A 19,857-nucleotide genomic window follows, 5' to 3' on the forward strand; every position below is an offset into this window, starting at 1 on the left:
ACCTATTACACCTCTATTTTTCTTTACTAGATAAATAATCCTTATGTTTCATGATGCCTACCACATCAGTTACATGTCCAATAGCGGAATAATTAGATTTTACAAACAGCTCACGCTCACAATATGAATTTAGCATCTCATACGACTGAGCTATGTCTGCGCAAACCTTAATACTAGGTCTGATACGCTCTGCATGGTAACGAGATACGGGCATTCAAATAGAACATTAGAGTACGATGAAATACGTTTGAATACTGGTACTAGTATGAGAATATTGAATGATGGCAAATGTCTAGAATCATTTTGATGTGTATAGATTTTCCTGGTACTATTGTTTTAAATGTAAATATGGTTTAATTTGAAAGTACCAAAGAAAAAGTGCCGAATAGTGCAACAATTAAAACCCAAATTCGTCGACAACATTAAAGTCCATTCTTTCCTAAAACAACTGTTCAATGTGAAAATTCATAATTAACAGTTATTTTAAGAAAACTGTTTATGCTGTGGGTGAAATGTTCTTCACACAAAAGTTTGTAAGTACTCCAATTTTTTTTACTTAGTTTAATCAACTATAAAAGTCCAAGTAATATATGCATAGGTATCTATGCAGTACATACATACTACAGAATATAACTTTCAAACCAAAATACATGGACGCTAAAGTTGACGGATGAGGCTTTCACAAAGAGATTTTCACTCTACTTCCACGAAATCTTACTGGGAGCGAACAAACAACCATCAAGGTCCTTTGGAAACAAGTAAAGCCTCAACTCCCTGTACTTTCTTCACAATTTTTAACAGCTTTGTTTTTTTTTTTTAAATACTAAAAAACTTTCATTAATATAATACAGTTTAGAAATTAAGTTCAAAATTAGAACACGACAGTTTTTACAAAGCAGTTCCATACTCATTTTAACTATATTCCCGAACCTCTTTCTATAATTGAGACGTAACCATACCAATCGCAAACAAAATCCGTCTTGTTCCAAGTAAAAGCTTATATAACTTCAGCAATGACAAAAACGGACACAGATATACATAAATCTGTCAGCGTATCACACAATAGACCAGTGAGGACCAATAATACTACACATTCATTTGTTTTAACACAATACAATACAGATTACAAATTAAATTCAAAATTAGAACACGTCAAATTTTACAAAGGAGTTCCATATTCATTATACGCTAATTACCGAACATTTTCCTTAAACTCCAGCCGAACTGACCACGCCAATCTCACACAGAATCCGGCTTGTTCCCCCAAGTAAAAGCTATGGACACAGATATATGTACATAATAAAGCTGTCACCATATCACACAATAGACCAGTGAGAACCAGTAGATACTAAACCTTCATTTGTTTTAACTGTGTTACCTGCATGAGTGAGATAGTGCGTATAATCCGGTGATTTAGTGAGCATTCCGCTTCGTTAGTGGGAAGCTGAGATCAATACGTAAATGTGTCATAGTGGGTGGATTTTTTGTTCTGTTTTGGGGAAATTGTGGTGGTGAAGGTGAAGGTTGAATTTAGTGATTTGTGGAGTCTTTTTGAAAAATGAAAGTTTTATGAAAAAATATAAACAAAAGAAACACATAATGTTGTTCTAAACTTCTAAGTAAGAATTACAGTATAGGGGTAACACCATAATTACATGGTATTAACAATCTGAAATTAAACACAAAACCCAGATGATTTGTCACTATTACATGTAAAATGTAGGTAGAGTATATACCCATTACTGGACTTAAGAAACAAAAGAAATAAAAGCAATTTCAATAGAGTTATAATTTAATTAATTCATGCCCCATCACACATATACTATCAATATTTTTTCTAATATTAATTAATCTCTTCATTTAATTAATCTCTATACACAATACCGACATTATTTTCTCCGAATCTATTTCTCGGGTTTGAGCAAATATTTCCTTGCTCCCAATACGTAATCTTCGAGGCAAGATACCCAATTAATCGTTTTGACGTCGAAATTAAATGCTTCTCTATCCACAGCTGACATACTTTCTAGAAGATTCCTCACATTTCGGTCAGAAAACTTCCATTCGTTAAGTAGGAAGAATTTTACAGCATCTATGATTTTTTTCAGACGACCCTGAAGCTTCATTTGGCTGAAAAGGCGAATGTTTATATAAGTATGTATTTAGTGTATGTATTTATTGTAAATATGATAAATAAAACAAAAAAAAAGTGTGTATTTGATAATTCTTCACGTGTAAGTAACTGATCTGATTTTAATGGAACTTGGCCGTTATTTAGCTTATAAATCAGAATAAGGCTAAATATAGGAAACTTTTGTTTAGTACGCGGCCGAAACCGCTGCCTAAAGATGGCTAGAATTAGATTTAAAGTTCAACCATCCATAAAGTCAAACCATCAAGACTGTAGTCTTAGTCAACCCTATTTTTATTTTGGTAAATTTAGTAATACATCGATAAAAGGTTGATACATAGAGGACCAACATTTTACAAAACAATATTAAACAATATTTTCAAAAATACATAATTAAGTTAAATTAGTTACTTACGTAGCTTTCTTTCTCATTAACATACACCAAAAGTCAATAATATACGCTGGTATAATTTGTAGTACGAAAGTAAGTATCTTGTATAGTATAACGTTCGGTGTAAATATTAGGAAGGGGCACGGTAACGAATCTGAAAGTTGAGAAAAATATAAATTCATTAGTTGGTCATATACAACATACCGAACAATTTTGATTATTCTTTTTGTATTTAAAACAAGGTCCACGGAACAAAATAACAAACTTCAATATAAGTTTTAAAAAACATAAGGTCTTAAGGAACTCCAATGCGACCCTCAAAATACACATAACCATTCATGATAATTATTTTTTTACGATTTCCAAAAAGCACAAGGTTCTCAAATTATTATATTTTTTGGAAATAATTATCAAAAATCTTACTCAACGAGTGTTTCAATGCTATTCTCCTACAAATCGCGCTGGCCCCATCGCACGTGATAGGATTCGAAGGTCCAGAACAGCAGTTATATACTTTAATATGTTTTGATCTGAAATAAAACCGAAGGAAATATCGATTATATGCCATTGACAGCAGTTTACGTGAATGCAATAACTGCGGCCTTATGATATTGTCACAGACTGCTTGGAAAAGATAGTTGAAAACAATATCCTTATTTATATACAACGGATTTCAATAATGTATCTCTATATGTGGATTTGCTAAGTAGAGATAGAATTTTGGGATTAGCCCTATACCTACAAGTTACGTCAAGTTTCTATTTCTAGTTAACAAATTAACAAATAGATAGATTATTGAAACCCGCTAATAGAAAGAAAAAAACAACTGACTATCATCCAGATTGTCTCAAGGAATTAGCATTAGGTAGTTAAGGAAAGCATAAAGGTATAATGCAAATAAGTCGGGTACGCATGTACTGAAAATATTATCACATCATAAATAAATAAGATAGGGATCATTCGTTTTACGTATCCAATAAAAAATATGACTTGTTTTGATATGTAAGACGGCCTCAATAACCGAGCCTTCTCATAAAACACAAATGTCTGCTACTTACTTTTTACACTCCGTAGCGGCGACGATAATAAGGTTACTAACAATGTCAACTGGGATTAGATCTGTGATGTTGGTGCCCCTGCCTTTGACCACCTTCAGGACGCCAGCAGGCATACCTACGAAGAGTCCTGTGGAACCATTCCAAGTGTCTATCCAGCCAGGACATGGTTCTTTGAGGGCTGACATTACTGAAAATTTTAAAACAGTAAGTGCCTTAAAGAAACATACGAGCAATGAAGTCGTTTGGATCAACTTAAAAAAAGAAGTTTGCAATTTTTATTATCATGAGTGTAAATAAATTGTCTACGTGTAATTTTTTGGAGTAAGAAACTGTAGTAGTAGTTGACGATTTTTAAGAACCCAATAACGTTTTATCCCTAGGAAGGAGTCTTTAAAAGTCTGCCTGTTCCGTTTTGTAGAAATATGTGTGCAGACACGTCCAATTTGAACAACAGGAAAATTTGATTAAGAGGATATTATAATTTATTTACTAAAAGGATTTTTAGCCATGCAGACATGTCTGTGCGATATCACCGATCTATACTGATAAGTTGAGCTAATTTCTTAGCATACCTAATTTAAAAAGTCTGAACTCGCTATCTGACCGATTGGACGTTGATTAGAATTTTCTTATTAGATATCCAAATTACAGAGATAAATTAGATAGACTCTAAAGATTATTTCTATTGTCCTAATTTTTGGAAATCATATCAAATAGGTTTTGAGGTTACCTATAGATGGTCTCACTATAGCAACTGGCAATTCTTCGCTTTGCTTCATAACTTGTTCTTCGGCGAATGCTTTGGAAAAAGTATAAGTATTGGGTTTTTTTCCTGAAATCAAAGATAATAAGTTCTTCAATGAATTTTAATTAATTAGCTGTTATTTTAATAATGGGAAAGGTTACGTCTTAAAAAATGGTGGTGAATGGTGACATTTGAAACCGGTCACATATTGGACCTCTGACGCACATGAGACGATATATTGGAATTTATTTCTTGGTGCAGAAATAAAAAACTGAATTAACTTAAAAAAAAATACTCATCATCTCCCGAGCCTTTTCCGAACTATGTTGGGGCAGGCTTCCAGTTTAACCGGACGCAGCTGAGTACCAGTGTTTTACAATGAGCGATTGAAAAAATAAAAATAGTCTGTATGTAAATATTTCTTGTGTACTTGTTCGTGGAGGTACTCACCTAGAAACACGTCAATAATCCTTTCCTTATGGGAAAACGATTCAGCAACTTTTCTGGCGTCTTCTAACTTAATAGGCATGGGATACACCACTTCATCGATTTCCTTTCGATCCGAATTGGTGAATGCTGTCGATACGTGCACGAAGGCCTGTTAAAAACAATTTAGAATATTTAATATGAAATTATTTCAAGTCTTTAAATAATAAGTAACCAACAGTACTGCTAACAAAATGTTACAAAACTGAACTCAGACACTTTTTACTGAATTAAACGAGGTTTTCCTTCAGAACATTTTTTCAGTCAAGAAATTAAGTACATGCATATCAGGTTTCCATTAACTTTTATCGATGGTTATTGAACATCCCTTGTAATTTGCGTACCTGTAATTTTTTCAGACGGCGACATAATTCTATTACATTTTCAGTTCCATTTACGTTGATCCTAATGGCATCTTTCAGAGGCAGTTTGAATGCTACCGTTGCTGCTAAGTGAAAAACAACCGACACCTGTAAATATATGTATAGTAAATAAGTAAAAGGAATGCAATAGCTAAAATAAATGCCAAAACTACCAACTGAATTATTGTATGCAACGTATTTATAAGTAGCAATAAGTAATAAGCAAACTTAAAAAATAATTTAGAACATTATCTACTCGAGTTCTTGCTGAGTTTCATCTTACGAGGATCTTAATTATAATTTCAACATATTTCAAAAATTCTATAATTTTGTTTAGTGAAATTCTATAAACACGCCTAAACAACAATGTAGACGACACGCAAGCAACTTTATTGAAAAAAATACGCTTAAAAAAATACCCCGTGAGATCCATAAATAAATATTCACACAGACATACCTCGTCCTCCAATATATTTAAAACATTATCCGACAATCCGAGATTCACCCTGGTAATGTCCCCAGTGATGACTGTAATTTTTTTGAGGTCCTCATTTCGGCGTGCTTTTAATCTGTCGAAAGCCTGAAAATATGGAATTGATATTCGCCAGAAATTCATAAAAATGACGCAGTTGTTATATATTTTTATGTAATCGTGAGTACTAAATAAAATCTATCTAATTATGTATATATTTGACGACACATACCCTCAAATATTTTTTATTAGTAGGATTCTGTAAATTATATTATATATTATGAAAAAAACTATACTGAATAAAAACTCAATGCATTTACTTAACTGGGATATAATATATTTCATGAAACAAAAACTTCATAGACTTTTTAACAAAACAATCTACTTTGATTGCAAACATCTATTCTCAACCTCTTGGCACCAAAAATCGCGTTGCCAAGTTGCGTTTCAGCCTTTTTTACGCTTTACTCGGGTGGGCATTCAGACATATTAAACTCATATTTAAAAACCTATACTTACTGGCGTGCTAGTAATACGAGCCAGTCGCTCGCTCGCCTTCTTGCCATACTTGTCACGTACTAGCACATAAATTTTGTCAATCGCACTGCAGCTGAACAGCAACTTTTCTATTAAAGTCTGAAATGATTAAACTTGCTGTTTTGAATACTGTTTAGGGGCTAACTACGTGCATTCATGGTCTAAATGCTTGTGACTCTAGCAGTACCTACTCATTACATAGTTCAGAAGTTTTACCACAAAGCATAACAATGTAGTCTCGTTAATTTTCCCATTTTGATTTTATAATCACAAGCTATGTTATCTATGATTATCCTTATAAAGCCTTTGTCTGTTAAGAGACTCCTAAGCTCTTGACTTTTCGTAAGAGAGACACCTCCTCTGGTACAATACAGTAACAGAAGTGGTCATAATCCACATATCGATGGTCACAGAGAGTCACATTAGAAATCATTAACTTAAAAACAAAGCATTCAGTAGGTGAAATTAAATTAAGTTTATGTTACACAATTGTACCCGAATTAGTACTATAGTATAGAGGATGCAGAAAATTATTTATGTTAGTATAAGATTTTTTTGAATTAAAAATGCTTTTTAATTTAGTCGCTACAGTTGAAAGCTATTTTAAGTCACTATCGAGAGACGCACTACATGTAAGAAAATAAAACCAATTTCTTACCTTCCCAACGAATCCAGTACCGCCAGTCACGAGCACAGATCTTCCAGTATAAAAGGCTTCGACCCTTGATATATTGTTATCAGACATAATGAATTATTTCTAAGCAACGACTACCCCAAATAAAATTATATCTCACTTAAAAAAGTAGTTTCAGACCTTTAGTGGCCACAACCGTTCATTTAGAACTAAGTAAGACCTATTAGAAATCACTAGATATGAGATAACTTATAAAAACGATAGTTGTTATCTATTTTGCAAGTAGGTCAAATTATATTTCAGTTTTAAAAAATCGTGGATCTGGTCATAGAGAAATTATAAACTTTTTTTACTAAAAAATACCTATATAGGTTTTTCATTAAAAAAACCGAGAACACTTTCAAAAAAAAAATACAGATAAGTCAACTATTATCTCATTATGGATAAGTTAACTATTAAAAATCCAGAAAAATACACCTATTCGTACAATAGCACAGTTTTATGTCATTTACACCAAGAAAATTATATCATTTATATTAAGAGCTTCTTTTTCTCTTAAATTAATATTATTTTAAAAGCGTCAGCGCGAGTCAAAATTACTATAAAGAGTAAAGGGAAAATAAAGCTTCGAAACCATTTATAGCAAAGTTTTGAGTTTGCATACAGATATTTTTTTTCATATTTATTGAGATTTTAAATGATTTATTCAGAACTAATATTTTGAACGCAGGTAATGATTAAAAGCACTGTGACATATTTTTTGAAGAGCCCTCGTTTGATCTTAAAAGTGTGATCAGTCACAATGCCAATGACATCAAATTGTTCTTATGGATAGGTTTAAATCACGCCATGATTTGTCATTAGAGAAATTAACTATACATATGTTATAAACATAGCAAGTTATATTTTATTCTTAATTATTTCTTAATAAGTAATAAACATTGAATTGAAGAGTTGGATCAGTATTTCCACGATTTCTTGGTTCACCGATTAGTTTTAATACTAAAGTATTCAAATATTTTGTAGTATCTAAAAGTTAACCTTTCAGCAGTTTTTGCAGTCTGAATAATGTTTTTTTTTGAGAAGCTCTATAATTCATCGAAATATACCTCTACAGCCTGAAAAAAATATAAGCATGTCGCTAGTTACATTGCTTGTAGAAGTTTCGTTATCAGTTCAATTAGGTAGTAATTAATAATTTTCTTGTGTAATACCATAGCGAGCCATCTATCATGTGTATCATGTCAAGTTTAAATGTCGGGCATAGGGATAAATGTTGGACATGGACACATACGCTGTACAATGTTCCCCTGAAAGGCAATCAGTACCCTCGCCCGCCGATAGATACCGCTGAAACCGCTGAATGAACCGTGAGCTTTAAATTATCTTGTGTAAGTATGCTTTCATCAAATCTTTTTCAATTTTATTAACTAATTATGTGTTCTTTTTATTTCGTGAAACGATTAGTGCTTTCTGGAGGAGGCCCACGTTCAGATGAGGACATGGTAAGTATATATGTTATGCATTTACTGTTTTACGGGTATTTCGTTTTCCTCTTTCCTCTTAATTTAATGCTTAATTTAAAGCTAATTTTTTGTTAGTGAAAAGTAACCCGCTATTTTAATAAATCTCAAATACTCTGTGATTTATTGGCCAAAATTCTGTAGCACACAAATAACAAAAAAACATCACTTTTAAAAATTTAATAACAAAAATAAAATATACAGTCACAGAAAATACAAAAAGATAGACAAAAAACAAAACTTATCACATATATAGAAATAAAATTATATATTTTTTTTAATCTGAAAATATTAAAAAGTAATAAGTATCTTGCGACACTTGCACTGTTTTCTATCGATCCAATAGTTATAGGAATGTAGATCACACGACATGTATGATGTGAGAAACTTCATAAACCTAATCTATCACTAACAATCAAAATAAAATTTCCACCATATCCACCGTACCTTTCGGCGGCCTTTTTCTAATGTCAAAATTTTAAGTGACAGTATTTTTGACAGATTATGTTTTTTATACAAAATCTGGCTTGTCACGGCAAAGGAGACTTAAACTTTAAAGGAGTTTTGTAGCGCTAATCGGTCCAATACGCTACACGACTACAATAATTCTTCAGTGTTAGGAGGAAGATTAACGCTCAATTCTTCTCCGTGTGAGAGGAGGCCTGTGCCCAGCAGTGGGACGATGAAAAAGGCTGTAACAGTAACAGTAACGACAGGAGGAAGATTATAGGTAGGTTATACTTTTTATCGTTTTATTTGTGAGATCTGGGTGTAACTGTAACTGTCAAAATCGAAACTGCATCTGTCTGACACAAAATATGTATTATCAGAAAGCTATTAAGATAATTATTTCCAATGCATTTCGAGAAGATCGCAGTTTTCCCAGTGGGCTCACGCCCATTTCTATCCATCGTAACTTTTATCAGAAGCAATAAATAAATACCACAACAAAAAGCAAACAATTTATGATAGAACGAGATGTCAGATTTGATAGAATGTATTTAATATGATTAATGGGTATTTAATGCAAATCTGGGTAATTATAGAAAGATGTCACTAAGTTTAAACCTTTTATAAAGTATTTAGTCACAATTTTGTACAATTAAGGGAAATAATACATTAAACCTTTTCAAGGATTGTTTTGGTGACGCAAGAATCCCGGAAAAATATATGTATTTACGCATAACAGACGCACCCATAGAATTCATTTATGTAGTTTTGCTATTCAAGGTAGGTAAATATCTCACATGTATGCTCTATTTAAGTAGGCACATAATATAACTGAAGGTACTTATTAATCTTATTCTTGATAGAACTTTTTACGTACATACAAAGAAACAAATAAACATACCTACTGCTTAAAATAATGCTTCAATAAAATTGATTTAGTAAAAGTTATTATATACATTGATTTTATCCGTATGTTCTTTTTAAACTGAGTTTAGGATCACGTTCAAATAGGTATTAATGTCAGGTTCGACTGCGGTTTTACTCGATATCGAATTCATGGTCTTAGCTATAATGAATGATAAACATTTTATTACAATCAATCGAAGTTACCGCGTGAATCCCTCGTGTGGTTATAATTAAATTAATAAACGCCTGAGCGATTCTTGCGGCAATGCGTGAACGTCGTACAATTGAATCACTTTTCTTGCAGGCGCTTCATTAGAAACATGTGATTGGGAAACGTTTTCGGTTTTCATGTATCCAATTTGGATAGTATTGAGATATAAATTAAATAAGAAATAGTGTTTATTATAAGAGTAATGTAAGAAACTATAAAATTCAGGACATGTTTTTTTTTAATATTCTGCAGTTGATATTTTTTTTAATTAAATAAATATTTTAAATTACTTTTGGACACGGTAATTTCGATACTTAATACCAATCCAAACACTTTTAAGGATTTTAAAAGTATTTTTGTCGTCCCTTTCATTCTTCTAGATCGTTTCAAAGCAGATGCCACTCGAAATACTTACATTAAAAATCTGTTTCCGAAATCATTTTCGATCTAATTGGACCTATAGTATGAATGAATATTTTGGTTCAAACTATTCCCCGATTTTTTTTTCAATATCCGATATTTCCATATCAAAAACTTTTATCAAAAAAATATTGTATCGGTAAAACGAACGTATTGTTTCATTTTGGTCAGCTACTAGCCTATCAAAAGCTTCGGGTTAATCAATCCAATAAAAAAACGCGCGATAGAAATTGGCACGTCTGTCACCTACTGACCTTATTCGAGCGATGCAACCATCACTGTGTCAGCTGAGCAATTATAAGATCGATCTCGTGCGTGGGTACGCAATACGCTATGTAGAAAGCATTGCACGAATGTTATAGTATGTACATTAGTACTTATGTGCACCAACGAGTATGACAGTACAACTGTATTATGAAGTACATTTATCTAGTAGAACAGAGTAGTAAAGATGACGCTGAAGAGTCGTAACTTTCGCATCATAACATTGTCGTTGTTCCAAAGTAAAGTAATAGTTCCGGAGCAAGATAGAGACAATATTTGTATTTCATAGACTAGGTATTGAAACATTATCAAATCAGAGCATCTGATCTTATGCATCAATTTTGTAACCATGTTTTTTTACGTGCTCTGCTGCCAATTATTTTAAGAGTCTCTGTCAGCCATCGTAATAATATCTATTTAGTTATTCGTATCATCTCCCAGGCAATTCATTCATCTTTTCCTCGGTCTTCTTCCCTTAACTTTGTGAAATATATTTTTAACCACATCCCGTCTATAAAAACACCTAATAAAATAACAATGAGCATACTAGTATTCAACAGGAGGAACATAATTTAAACCTACGTCGTGTAGTAACAAAACATGCTAAAGAATCTAGCACTCTAAACAAACAATGCTGATTGTGGAACGTCGTGGCCTGAAAACCGAGCTTGAATACAATCTCTTCCCCGACTGCCGACCAAGAGACATGACACGGATAGTTTGAACAGGCGTTTATCAAGACAAAGGATTGACCAATGTATCTATCCAAGATTAAAGATAGACGCAAACCGAGATGCTATCGGCAATTCCGGGACCGTATTCTAGTGCTATTTCCGGATTTTACTATGAGTGCTGTCGATATTTTGGGACTATCCTATGTCAGATTACAGGAGGTTTTCCGTTTTATGTCTTTGAAATACTGCTGGTAACATTATTTATGAAAGGATTGGAAAGCCATAATCTAGAGATATTGCTAATGTTAAACAAAACGTATAAACTTCTCGTCAGTTCTGAAATGTTCCATCAGACGACAGTTCATAACATGGAGTGATGAAACTTTTTTAATGTTTGTATCTTTCATTTTGTTTTAAATGGGAGAAGTGGTATTTAAGTGTGTACGGTTATGATGAATGACAGAATTAATTGTTACTAACAATATAACTTCTAGAACGAACACGGAAATAGTATTTTCATTGTTTAAATATAGCTAAATATAACTGACGTGTTTCTCACGGCATTTAATTATACATATTTTGTTAAATATAAAAATAGAAACTACGTAGAAAGATAAGAACAATATTATATATTTATAGTTTCAATGCTAATATATAATAATATGGAGTTTTTTGCCGGTTCTTCTCCATGAGACCACCTTTTGGGAACAGTGCAACTAGTTAGACTTTTCTTAAGAGCCTGCAAAGGCTAATTCGAAATTTTAATATAAGCATACCATAATGTACTTTAGTAGGTATAATATCGCTAATAATGAATGCTTAAAAATATTGTGAAGAGAATTCAAAAACAAAGTTTTATTTTTCTACTTCCAATTAAATCAACAGGTTTTTCCATTCCTTGGGTCTCATGCCTAAACTGCATTTCTTACCACGACGGCTTATCTCGAATGAGTTAAGGATCGGCGCTGGACAAAATCATGGTGTATAGGTGTACGCGCAGTATCAACTGTCAGTCAGACCTTTTTCCCTCACTCTCATAGCCCGATGGGACGGCAACCCGACGCGGCTGGGGAAGAGATCAGGCGCAGATCCGATAGGTAGGAAGGGTTTATCATCTCTTAATATTTTTTTCCGTAATTTTTAGTCTATCTTCAGTTAGCATAAAAATACTTTATTAATGTAAAAATATATTTGTAAAAGGAGTCAAAGGAAAAACTTTGAACAAAGAATCAGCACTGCCATTGAAAGTGGAAATGTATCCCCGCTGACAGCGTTGCGGACGAATATTTTCAAGCATAATTAATGATTTTTTTTTATATTATAATATTAACATAAAACAAATTTTAGTTTAATGTTTTAAATGTACATAATATTTTTTTTTATAAATATTTTTTTTTTTATATATTTTTTGATATAGGTAATGTAGTGCGTATGAAAGCAAGTAAATATGAAGCGTGTACCTGTTGTGCCACACTGCCACAGTTGACCTCAATTCAGTTATAGGGTCGCTGAAACCCATCCTGCTGTCAGATTTCCATTTACTCCAGTGACAGGCTACGATGTCAAATCCGTCTCTACTCAACATTAAGAGCACTCTCGTCTCTAATTAGAGATTAATTGAATCAGGGAGCGACGGAGAGCCCTTTGTCGGTTACTCGCATAAAACGCCCTCTCCATCAAACGAACCCTTAAAAAGAACTTTTCAATTGTAGCTAAATGAATAAAGTTTGATTGATTTCTAAGTCATGGTGATAAAGAATCGATTGGATTATGAATTTCGAACGTTTTACACACTCTCAGCGGAGTTTGGATGTTATGTCAGATTCAGTTGGCCGCCACGCGTAGACGGCGTCGCACGTAGCGCTATGTTCCGCGCTGTAACTGACGGCTGGAAGCGATATTGGTGGGGAACAGGTACGGAACAAACAATCACGACTTCCTCAATAAACTCCTAAATTGTTTAATAACACGTGACAAATTAAAAAAGTGGTTCGATTATTTTTTAATATTATTAGTCCGCGCAAGTTTTCTCTGTATATTTTACCGGAGAAAATAACGGTAAATGAAGAAGTGTCGGCCGCTCGTTATATTTTATGTCAGGTGTCCTTATTGTGGTATTGTTACGGCAAATGATTGTTTGTGGAAACTAACACGGCGGGCATCATGTTCGCTGTAAAAGAAAAGTCGTGTTGTGTAAAGGGTGCTAAGCGGTACGAAGTACAGCGTAGCTCAGAAGTTCGAAACTATTTGCGTCTGCGTTCGTTCAACTTCGCGCGCACTCGTGCGTTTCCGGAGCACGTGGTGAGGGTTCGTGTTGACAGGTGTGCTGTAATACTGCAAAACCGATAACAATATTTACTTACCGGTTTTTCGAGAAAATGTGCCGGTGACTTTGTTTCTTACGCTCTTGTACCTAGGCCCCTATCTGCAATGAGTTGCTGTTATTATTATGCTACGATGAGTACCTATTGACCAAGCTAACGGACTTTCGATTTCTAATTAAACAAATTATAACATTAGCAATTGATGCTCATTAAAATTAAATTATTTGCCAGTACTGAGTCAAGTGAATGTAAGCTATTGTTTACTAGTTAAATAGAGTATTACTTTATAAATAATGCAAATTATTCGTAGGTATCTTGTTGGTTGCCCGCATGTTTTAAATGTCTAGGTCAATAATGACGACGTTTATATAATTATTTATAAAACCTTGGCTTGGAAGTATTTATTTCATAATTTCTGCTATTAAAAATGCAATAATAGAGGATCATTTAAAATTAAACTATTTTGTAATCTCTGACGATCATTAAAATCCCAAAATTACAGTTAGTTACATATTTTTTAAAAACCTTACATACAGGAAAATAATAACTTATAACAAAATATTATAATTTTAACCCAGATCTTAGTTTGTTTACGTACAACATAAAAATATAAATTTAATTTATGAAATAGCTCTCCATTTCAGTAAACGGATCTGAAACTGTCAACTTTCAATAAAAAAATAATGCTTGTAGGAAAATATTTGCAATAGGTAAGAATCGAATCATTTCACGTCACTCTAAATAGGAAAATCCCTACCAAACAAAAACTATATTTTGCAGAAATCCCGAAGAGTTTCAATAACAAATTAGTAACAAAACTTGGGAATACATAAAACAAAACAATAGGAAAATAGTGTATTTTGGTAAAGTTTGTTGAAATAGGACATCGCGTGATACAATTGTACGATAAAGACAATATTTTTCCTTGTAGAAGCTGTTACGTAGGTAGTTTAATTACTTACAATTATTGGTACTTTAAGACTAAGTAAACGCTTGCTTACCTTGAAATGACAATATCGTTGTGTTCGCTCCATTGCGTTAGATACATGTTTTTATTATTATTGATTTGTAGAATATAAAGGAACCTGTTTGTTTTTTTCTGGTTATTTTTTGTTGGTGTTGTTATATGGGTACCATACTAGGAAGTAGCATACTTCGAAGAGTACGTAATAATTTATATCTAACATTATTTAAACTTATAGATACTAAAATCAAAAACATCAAAACATGCTTGTTTATTTGTGAACTGTGAACTGAAATGAAATGAAAATGAAATGAAATACGTTTATTCAAGCGTGTGACACTGCCTTACAAAAAAAAAATGTTTATTTTTATTTTGATCTAGGTATGCAAAATCATTATTTAAAAAATACAAGACTTGTAGCTTGACAACTGGTGTCTGTAACTAAACAATAGATACACGGAAGATCATAAATCTTCCCACATCAAGTAAAAAGACGTAAACAAATCGTTTTTAACTGAGTAGCAGTTACTCAGTCACAGTAACATAAGTTGACATTTAACCTTCACAAAGAACTTGTCATGTAAAGACTATGTTAGAACTGTAGAAAAAAACCGTTCTCTAGGAAACTATTTATCACAGTTATTTTAATCTTGTCAGACTTGCTTACTAGGCTTCATTCATTCAGATAGTTGTATGTATCTAGACGTTCATAATTTGCCTAGCTTTTACCCAACTATGCTCGGCTCGGCTTCCAATCTAACTGAATGCAGCTGGGTACCAGAGTTTTACAGGGGGCAACTGCCTGTCCAATCTCCTGGTAATAAAGGTTTATATGCTTGTCTTTCTGGCTTCTGACTTTAGTGACTGCCACAGATTTTCCAAAGACCTTCCGAAACACGGAGTTTAATAAGATGATCCATGGACCACGAGTTCGTCAATTCTAACTAGATTAAAAAAAAACGAATTCAATCACGAGTTAGGTACACTCTCCTGAACGAGATTTTCCCATGTTTATAGAGGTACAAAACAATGTAGCTTCAAATAAACTTTTCACACGTGCACCTCTATAATTTTCCTCCGAGCTATAAATAATACTTAAGTTCACACACTCATTAATAAAACATACCCATATAAATAGATTCATCTCATATCAACATTATGTAGTAAAGATGCAGAGACTGAGAGTTTGTGGGCGTGAATCTCTTCAACTACCAGACAGATTTAAAAAATGTCTTACTGTTAGGAGTAAATATAAAGCATAAGAGCTCTTGTCCACTGCATGTTTTTTATAGTGACCCATACAACACTGACGGCCGTGAGAGCATAATTTACCGTAGTTTTTTGCGGCAGCAAAACGTGTGTGAACAAGAGGCTTACTTCTCTTTATCACCTCTTTCACCAGCGTCACGTAAGATCCACTACAGATAAAATAAACCTATGTTACTCGGGAAGAGTATAACTTTCGAACAGTGAAAGAATTTTCCCAATCAATCCAGTAGTTTTTGACTTTATTCATTACAGATAAAAGTACCTACCTACATTTTTTCCTCCTTATAATATTAGTAAAGATGAGAAAAACAAAACACTATAGAGCCCCTCAAAACCATACATTAGATACAGGTTCACGGGCAAGCGATACCAGGAATCATAGCTAGTCTTCATAAAGGCACGCACATAATTAACCGGTCCGGTCCGGTCCGGTCGGTCGGTACGGTTTTATTGGCCTAATAACCGGTCCCATTGCACAACCACTCGTAGTTAGTAAGGACAGTTACTGACTCACGTTTGTGAACTATGGAACCTCTTATTGACTCTAAGTAGTAAATTAGTTGGCTATGAACGTTTTAATTGAAATGTCTCAATAATTTACGGCTTCTGTTAGTAGCTACAAATACAAGCCTCTGTGTTGTTCTTATAATGCAAAGTAGAAATCATTTTATCAATCAAAATCAATATATTCTGTTAATTAATATTCCTTACCTTGAATTATTTAAACTAACTGTCCATAACAGATACTTCTTTTTAGTCCTGTTTAGTTCTAATTTACGCATTTACATATATAATCCTTTTTACTTAAATTCAGATACCTAATCTTTGACACAAGTTGAATACATTTTTATTGGTACAGTTAAAAGACAGTTAAATAAAGAGTTTTTTTTTTTTATGAAGCCCTGTTTCTCTCTTAAGATTATCTTACAACTTTCTTCATTGTTGTTGTTATAAGGTCTTATGACTATAAAGATAAGTTTCTGACTCATAAAAGCACGTGGTAATTTTATATTAGCCAGGACTATAAAAAAACTGGTAAATAAATATTTCCAGTTTCTAGATAACTATACACTAAAACCAGCTTTGAATGTTCACGTTTTTATGTTCGAAAACTAGTACTAAAAACGTAATTTGGTACTGTATGGTAGGTCAACATGCAATTTCTCCTGTTCTAGAAAAAAATACTGGTTTATTTTGTAACTGAAATGAGGTTATTGTCATGGTTTATTATTTTGATGTCCAAAATAATGGTTTTTTAAATCTCTGCTTTGTAAAAAAATAAGATTTTGCTTAAACTGGAGCACTCAGGCAATGATTTAGTACATATCCTTATCAATACACGTGTAATAAAAATGATTTTCATTTCATAAACAAATATTGCTAATTCTTTATCATATACAAATAATCACCTCATATCTTATAAGCATTATTAATAAATTAATCGCCCCCACTATCAGAAGACGCTTATTCAAAAGATCGCAATAGATAAAATATTAATCACTATTATCATTTTACTTATTATAATATCCTTAGGAAAATTTATTCAGGGCATTGCTAAAATCGGTTGCTGACTTCACCATTCAAATCTAAGATTAAAAACTATGAATTGGGCATTAGGGAAATCAATTAAATTTAACCAAACACCACTTTTTACCAAGAGACAAAACCGACTTAGGCGATTATCACACTGCCCCGCATGATGCAGCGTAGTGCGTGGATGCGTTTTTTTCCGTTGTATGGAAATATCTCCGTTTGTATGGAAAACACGCATAGTCCAACACACTGAAAATGCATCCACGCGCGTTCATGCGGATCACGCACATACATGCGGAGAAAAACGCAGCCCCGTGCGGGGCGAAACGCAAGGTATGGCACACTGATCCCGCAGTGACGCGCGTGATTTTGAATGGGCGTGACGTGTATATTTGAAAATGGAAGCCGCCGTGCGTGAATTTACAAAACGCACCTACGCGCGTGAGTGCGTGAAAAACCCGCACGATGTTGCAGATCTGCACTCCCGCAGGAACGCGCGTAGGTGCGTCGACACGCAAGATGCAGCGTGATGCGGGGCAGTGTGAAGATCACCATAATATACCACTAACTTTAACAAATAGGTACTATGCTAAATAACGCATCAAAATCGGTAAAGCTAAACGCACCATTGCTAAGGGTAAAAAAAGTTCAAATCAATCTTGTAGGTTTGAAAAAAAAGTACGGTCGAAAGGAGTTAACTCGAGTTTAGCGCAAATTGATTAGTGATCAGGTAACATCTATTGTATGGTAGAACCGGTTCCAAACCGGTCTACAGGGAATGTTTCGATACTTCGATAGAATTCATTAATTATTCGAGTCCTTGGTTCGTTATTACGAAACAGAGCGAAAATGCAATATAATTGATAATGACTTGGATTCCTAACACAGATATTATTACTGTTACGCTCTGAAAATCGATATAATTTAATTAAAACTGATATAGGTGTGTTGCATTTTCCTCTATTGCATCGATGAATACAATACTGATAACATTGCATGATAAAAAAATGAAAAAATAGCAGTAAGGAAGTACCTATTAATATTATTGCAGGAAAACCTGTCGGAAATAAATATTTTTTCAAGAGTGTTTATACGGTAAAGGTACATTTTGAATGTCAACTGCCGACCGCACATGCCGCGACTGCATGAAATCGGCCGCAGCTTCACTTCTGGCTAGTATGTCTTTACATGAAACCGTTTTGGATCGAAGCGGCAGCAGCATGTGCAGTCCCTCTCTGATATCGACTGTTGTCATGCAGTCGCTGCAAGTGCGGTCGGCAATTGCAGTCGGCAGCTAGCTTTCAAAAAGCAACCTTAAAGAATTTCGTTCGTCATGTTTAAATATATCATAGTATTCTATTAGGACGCGACATATGAGTATGTTTATGGAGCAAATAAATTGACCAGAGCAATCATTCCTATAAAATCGATTGCGGCCACACGCAGATTGATGGAACCAATTTGTAGCATTCTTCTGATAACTATGTAATATGTACTTGTAGGGTAGAGTAATAGAACCGATATTAATCGTCAATAACTGTGTTGAATGATGATAATTGATGATTAATTGTCAATCATCATGCATCAATGTCTATAAAATAAAGTCTTATTTACTTTGGCCCGTAAATAAAGATCTAAACATCAGCCGCTTACATTTGGAAAGGGATAATATTTCTTGAATTAACAATAATACTTTATTTATTAAAATCAGCGTTTCCCTATTTAATCTGGTTTCCAAAACAGCATCCTAAATCTCCCAACATTTCATTTACACGCCTGCCAAAGTTCTAATTATTAGCATTCCAACGGCTGCATTTCAAGCGTAACATAATTTATAATAATATTCATAACATTTCAACATTCGGAACTTGTAACAATAATATACGTGATTTATTATTAAAACTATTAGCGAACATATGTAGTTTTCTTAGCTTTAGCACGTGCCAGAAACATTCTTTATTATCATTCTAATTTATAAATATCCTAGTTAATTGTTTTACTCTTTATTTTGATTTAATAAATGGTACTTTGAACCTTCACTGGACACTGGACAAAGTTTTACAACATTTATTTTTAGCACGGTCAAAATTAGAGACAACTGAATTATTCACCAGGAATCCTTTTATTGTACAGTGCCTTTCTATACTAAAATATATTTCCCAATGTGTGTTTTAAATTGTGTAGTTTTCTGTTATTCGTATAAATATGTTGGTGTGATCAAGCGTGACTTCTTTAAGTGCTCTAAAAAACTGTACAATAAAACGAAGTAGGTAATCGCAATAAATCTCAATTTCATATATGATTTAAAAATAACTAGGTACATCTCGACCAACTTAATTATGTCGGTGACCGTACAAACAGGCAACTACCACAACTACTGTAAGGTTTCACGCTTAATAAAACCTTTAATTTACGCGAGCAAAGCTGTAGGCTATTACTATGTATGAATGAATAGTCAGTGGGAGGGAAAAAATGAATGCGGCCGAGTAATTTAAAATTCATA

The 19,857-nt window shown here is 33.3% G+C and overlaps 2 protein-coding genes across 3 annotated transcripts in view; one reads left to right on the forward strand and one right to left on the reverse strand.

Moving 5' to 3' along the window:
- Nucleotides 1-1,802: 1,802 nt before the first annotated feature.
- On the reverse strand, nt 1,803-7,015 carry LOC110370666 (putative fatty acyl-CoA reductase CG5065). The gene is made up of 10 exons (XM_021326557.3): nt 6,841-7,015; nt 6,165-6,281; nt 5,631-5,753; nt 5,156-5,281; nt 4,776-4,923; nt 4,311-4,412; nt 3,581-3,767; nt 2,946-3,052; nt 2,547-2,676; nt 1,803-2,130 (listed from the first exon to the last, which is right to left on the reverse strand). Exons 1-10 carry the CDS (start codon nt 6,925-6,927, stop codon nt 1,905-1,907), a joined length of 1,353 nt encoding a protein of 450 aa, XP_021182232.3. The 5' UTR covers nt 6,928-7,015; the 3' UTR covers nt 1,803-1,904.
- Nucleotides 7,016-13,070: 6,055 nt separating this feature from the next.
- The window catches only part of LOC110370744 (inactive pancreatic lipase-related protein 1), a 28,217-nt gene continuing 21,430 nt past the window's right edge, over nt 13,071-19,857 (forward strand). For both annotated transcript variants that reach the window (XM_021326671.3, XM_021326673.3), the window contains exon 1: nt 13,071-13,178. In XM_021326671.3, the coding sequence (XP_021182346.3) occupies nt 13,130-13,178 (49 nt within the window). In that variant the 5' untranslated portion in view covers nt 13,071-13,129. The remainder of the gene's footprint in view (nt 13,179-19,857) is intronic.

This window comes from Helicoverpa armigera, chromosome 13, assembly GCF_030705265.1.
Source record: "Helicoverpa armigera isolate CAAS_96S chromosome 13, ASM3070526v1, whole genome shotgun sequence".
NCBI classification, from domain to species: domain Eukaryota; kingdom Metazoa; phylum Arthropoda; class Insecta; order Lepidoptera; family Noctuidae; genus Helicoverpa; species Helicoverpa armigera.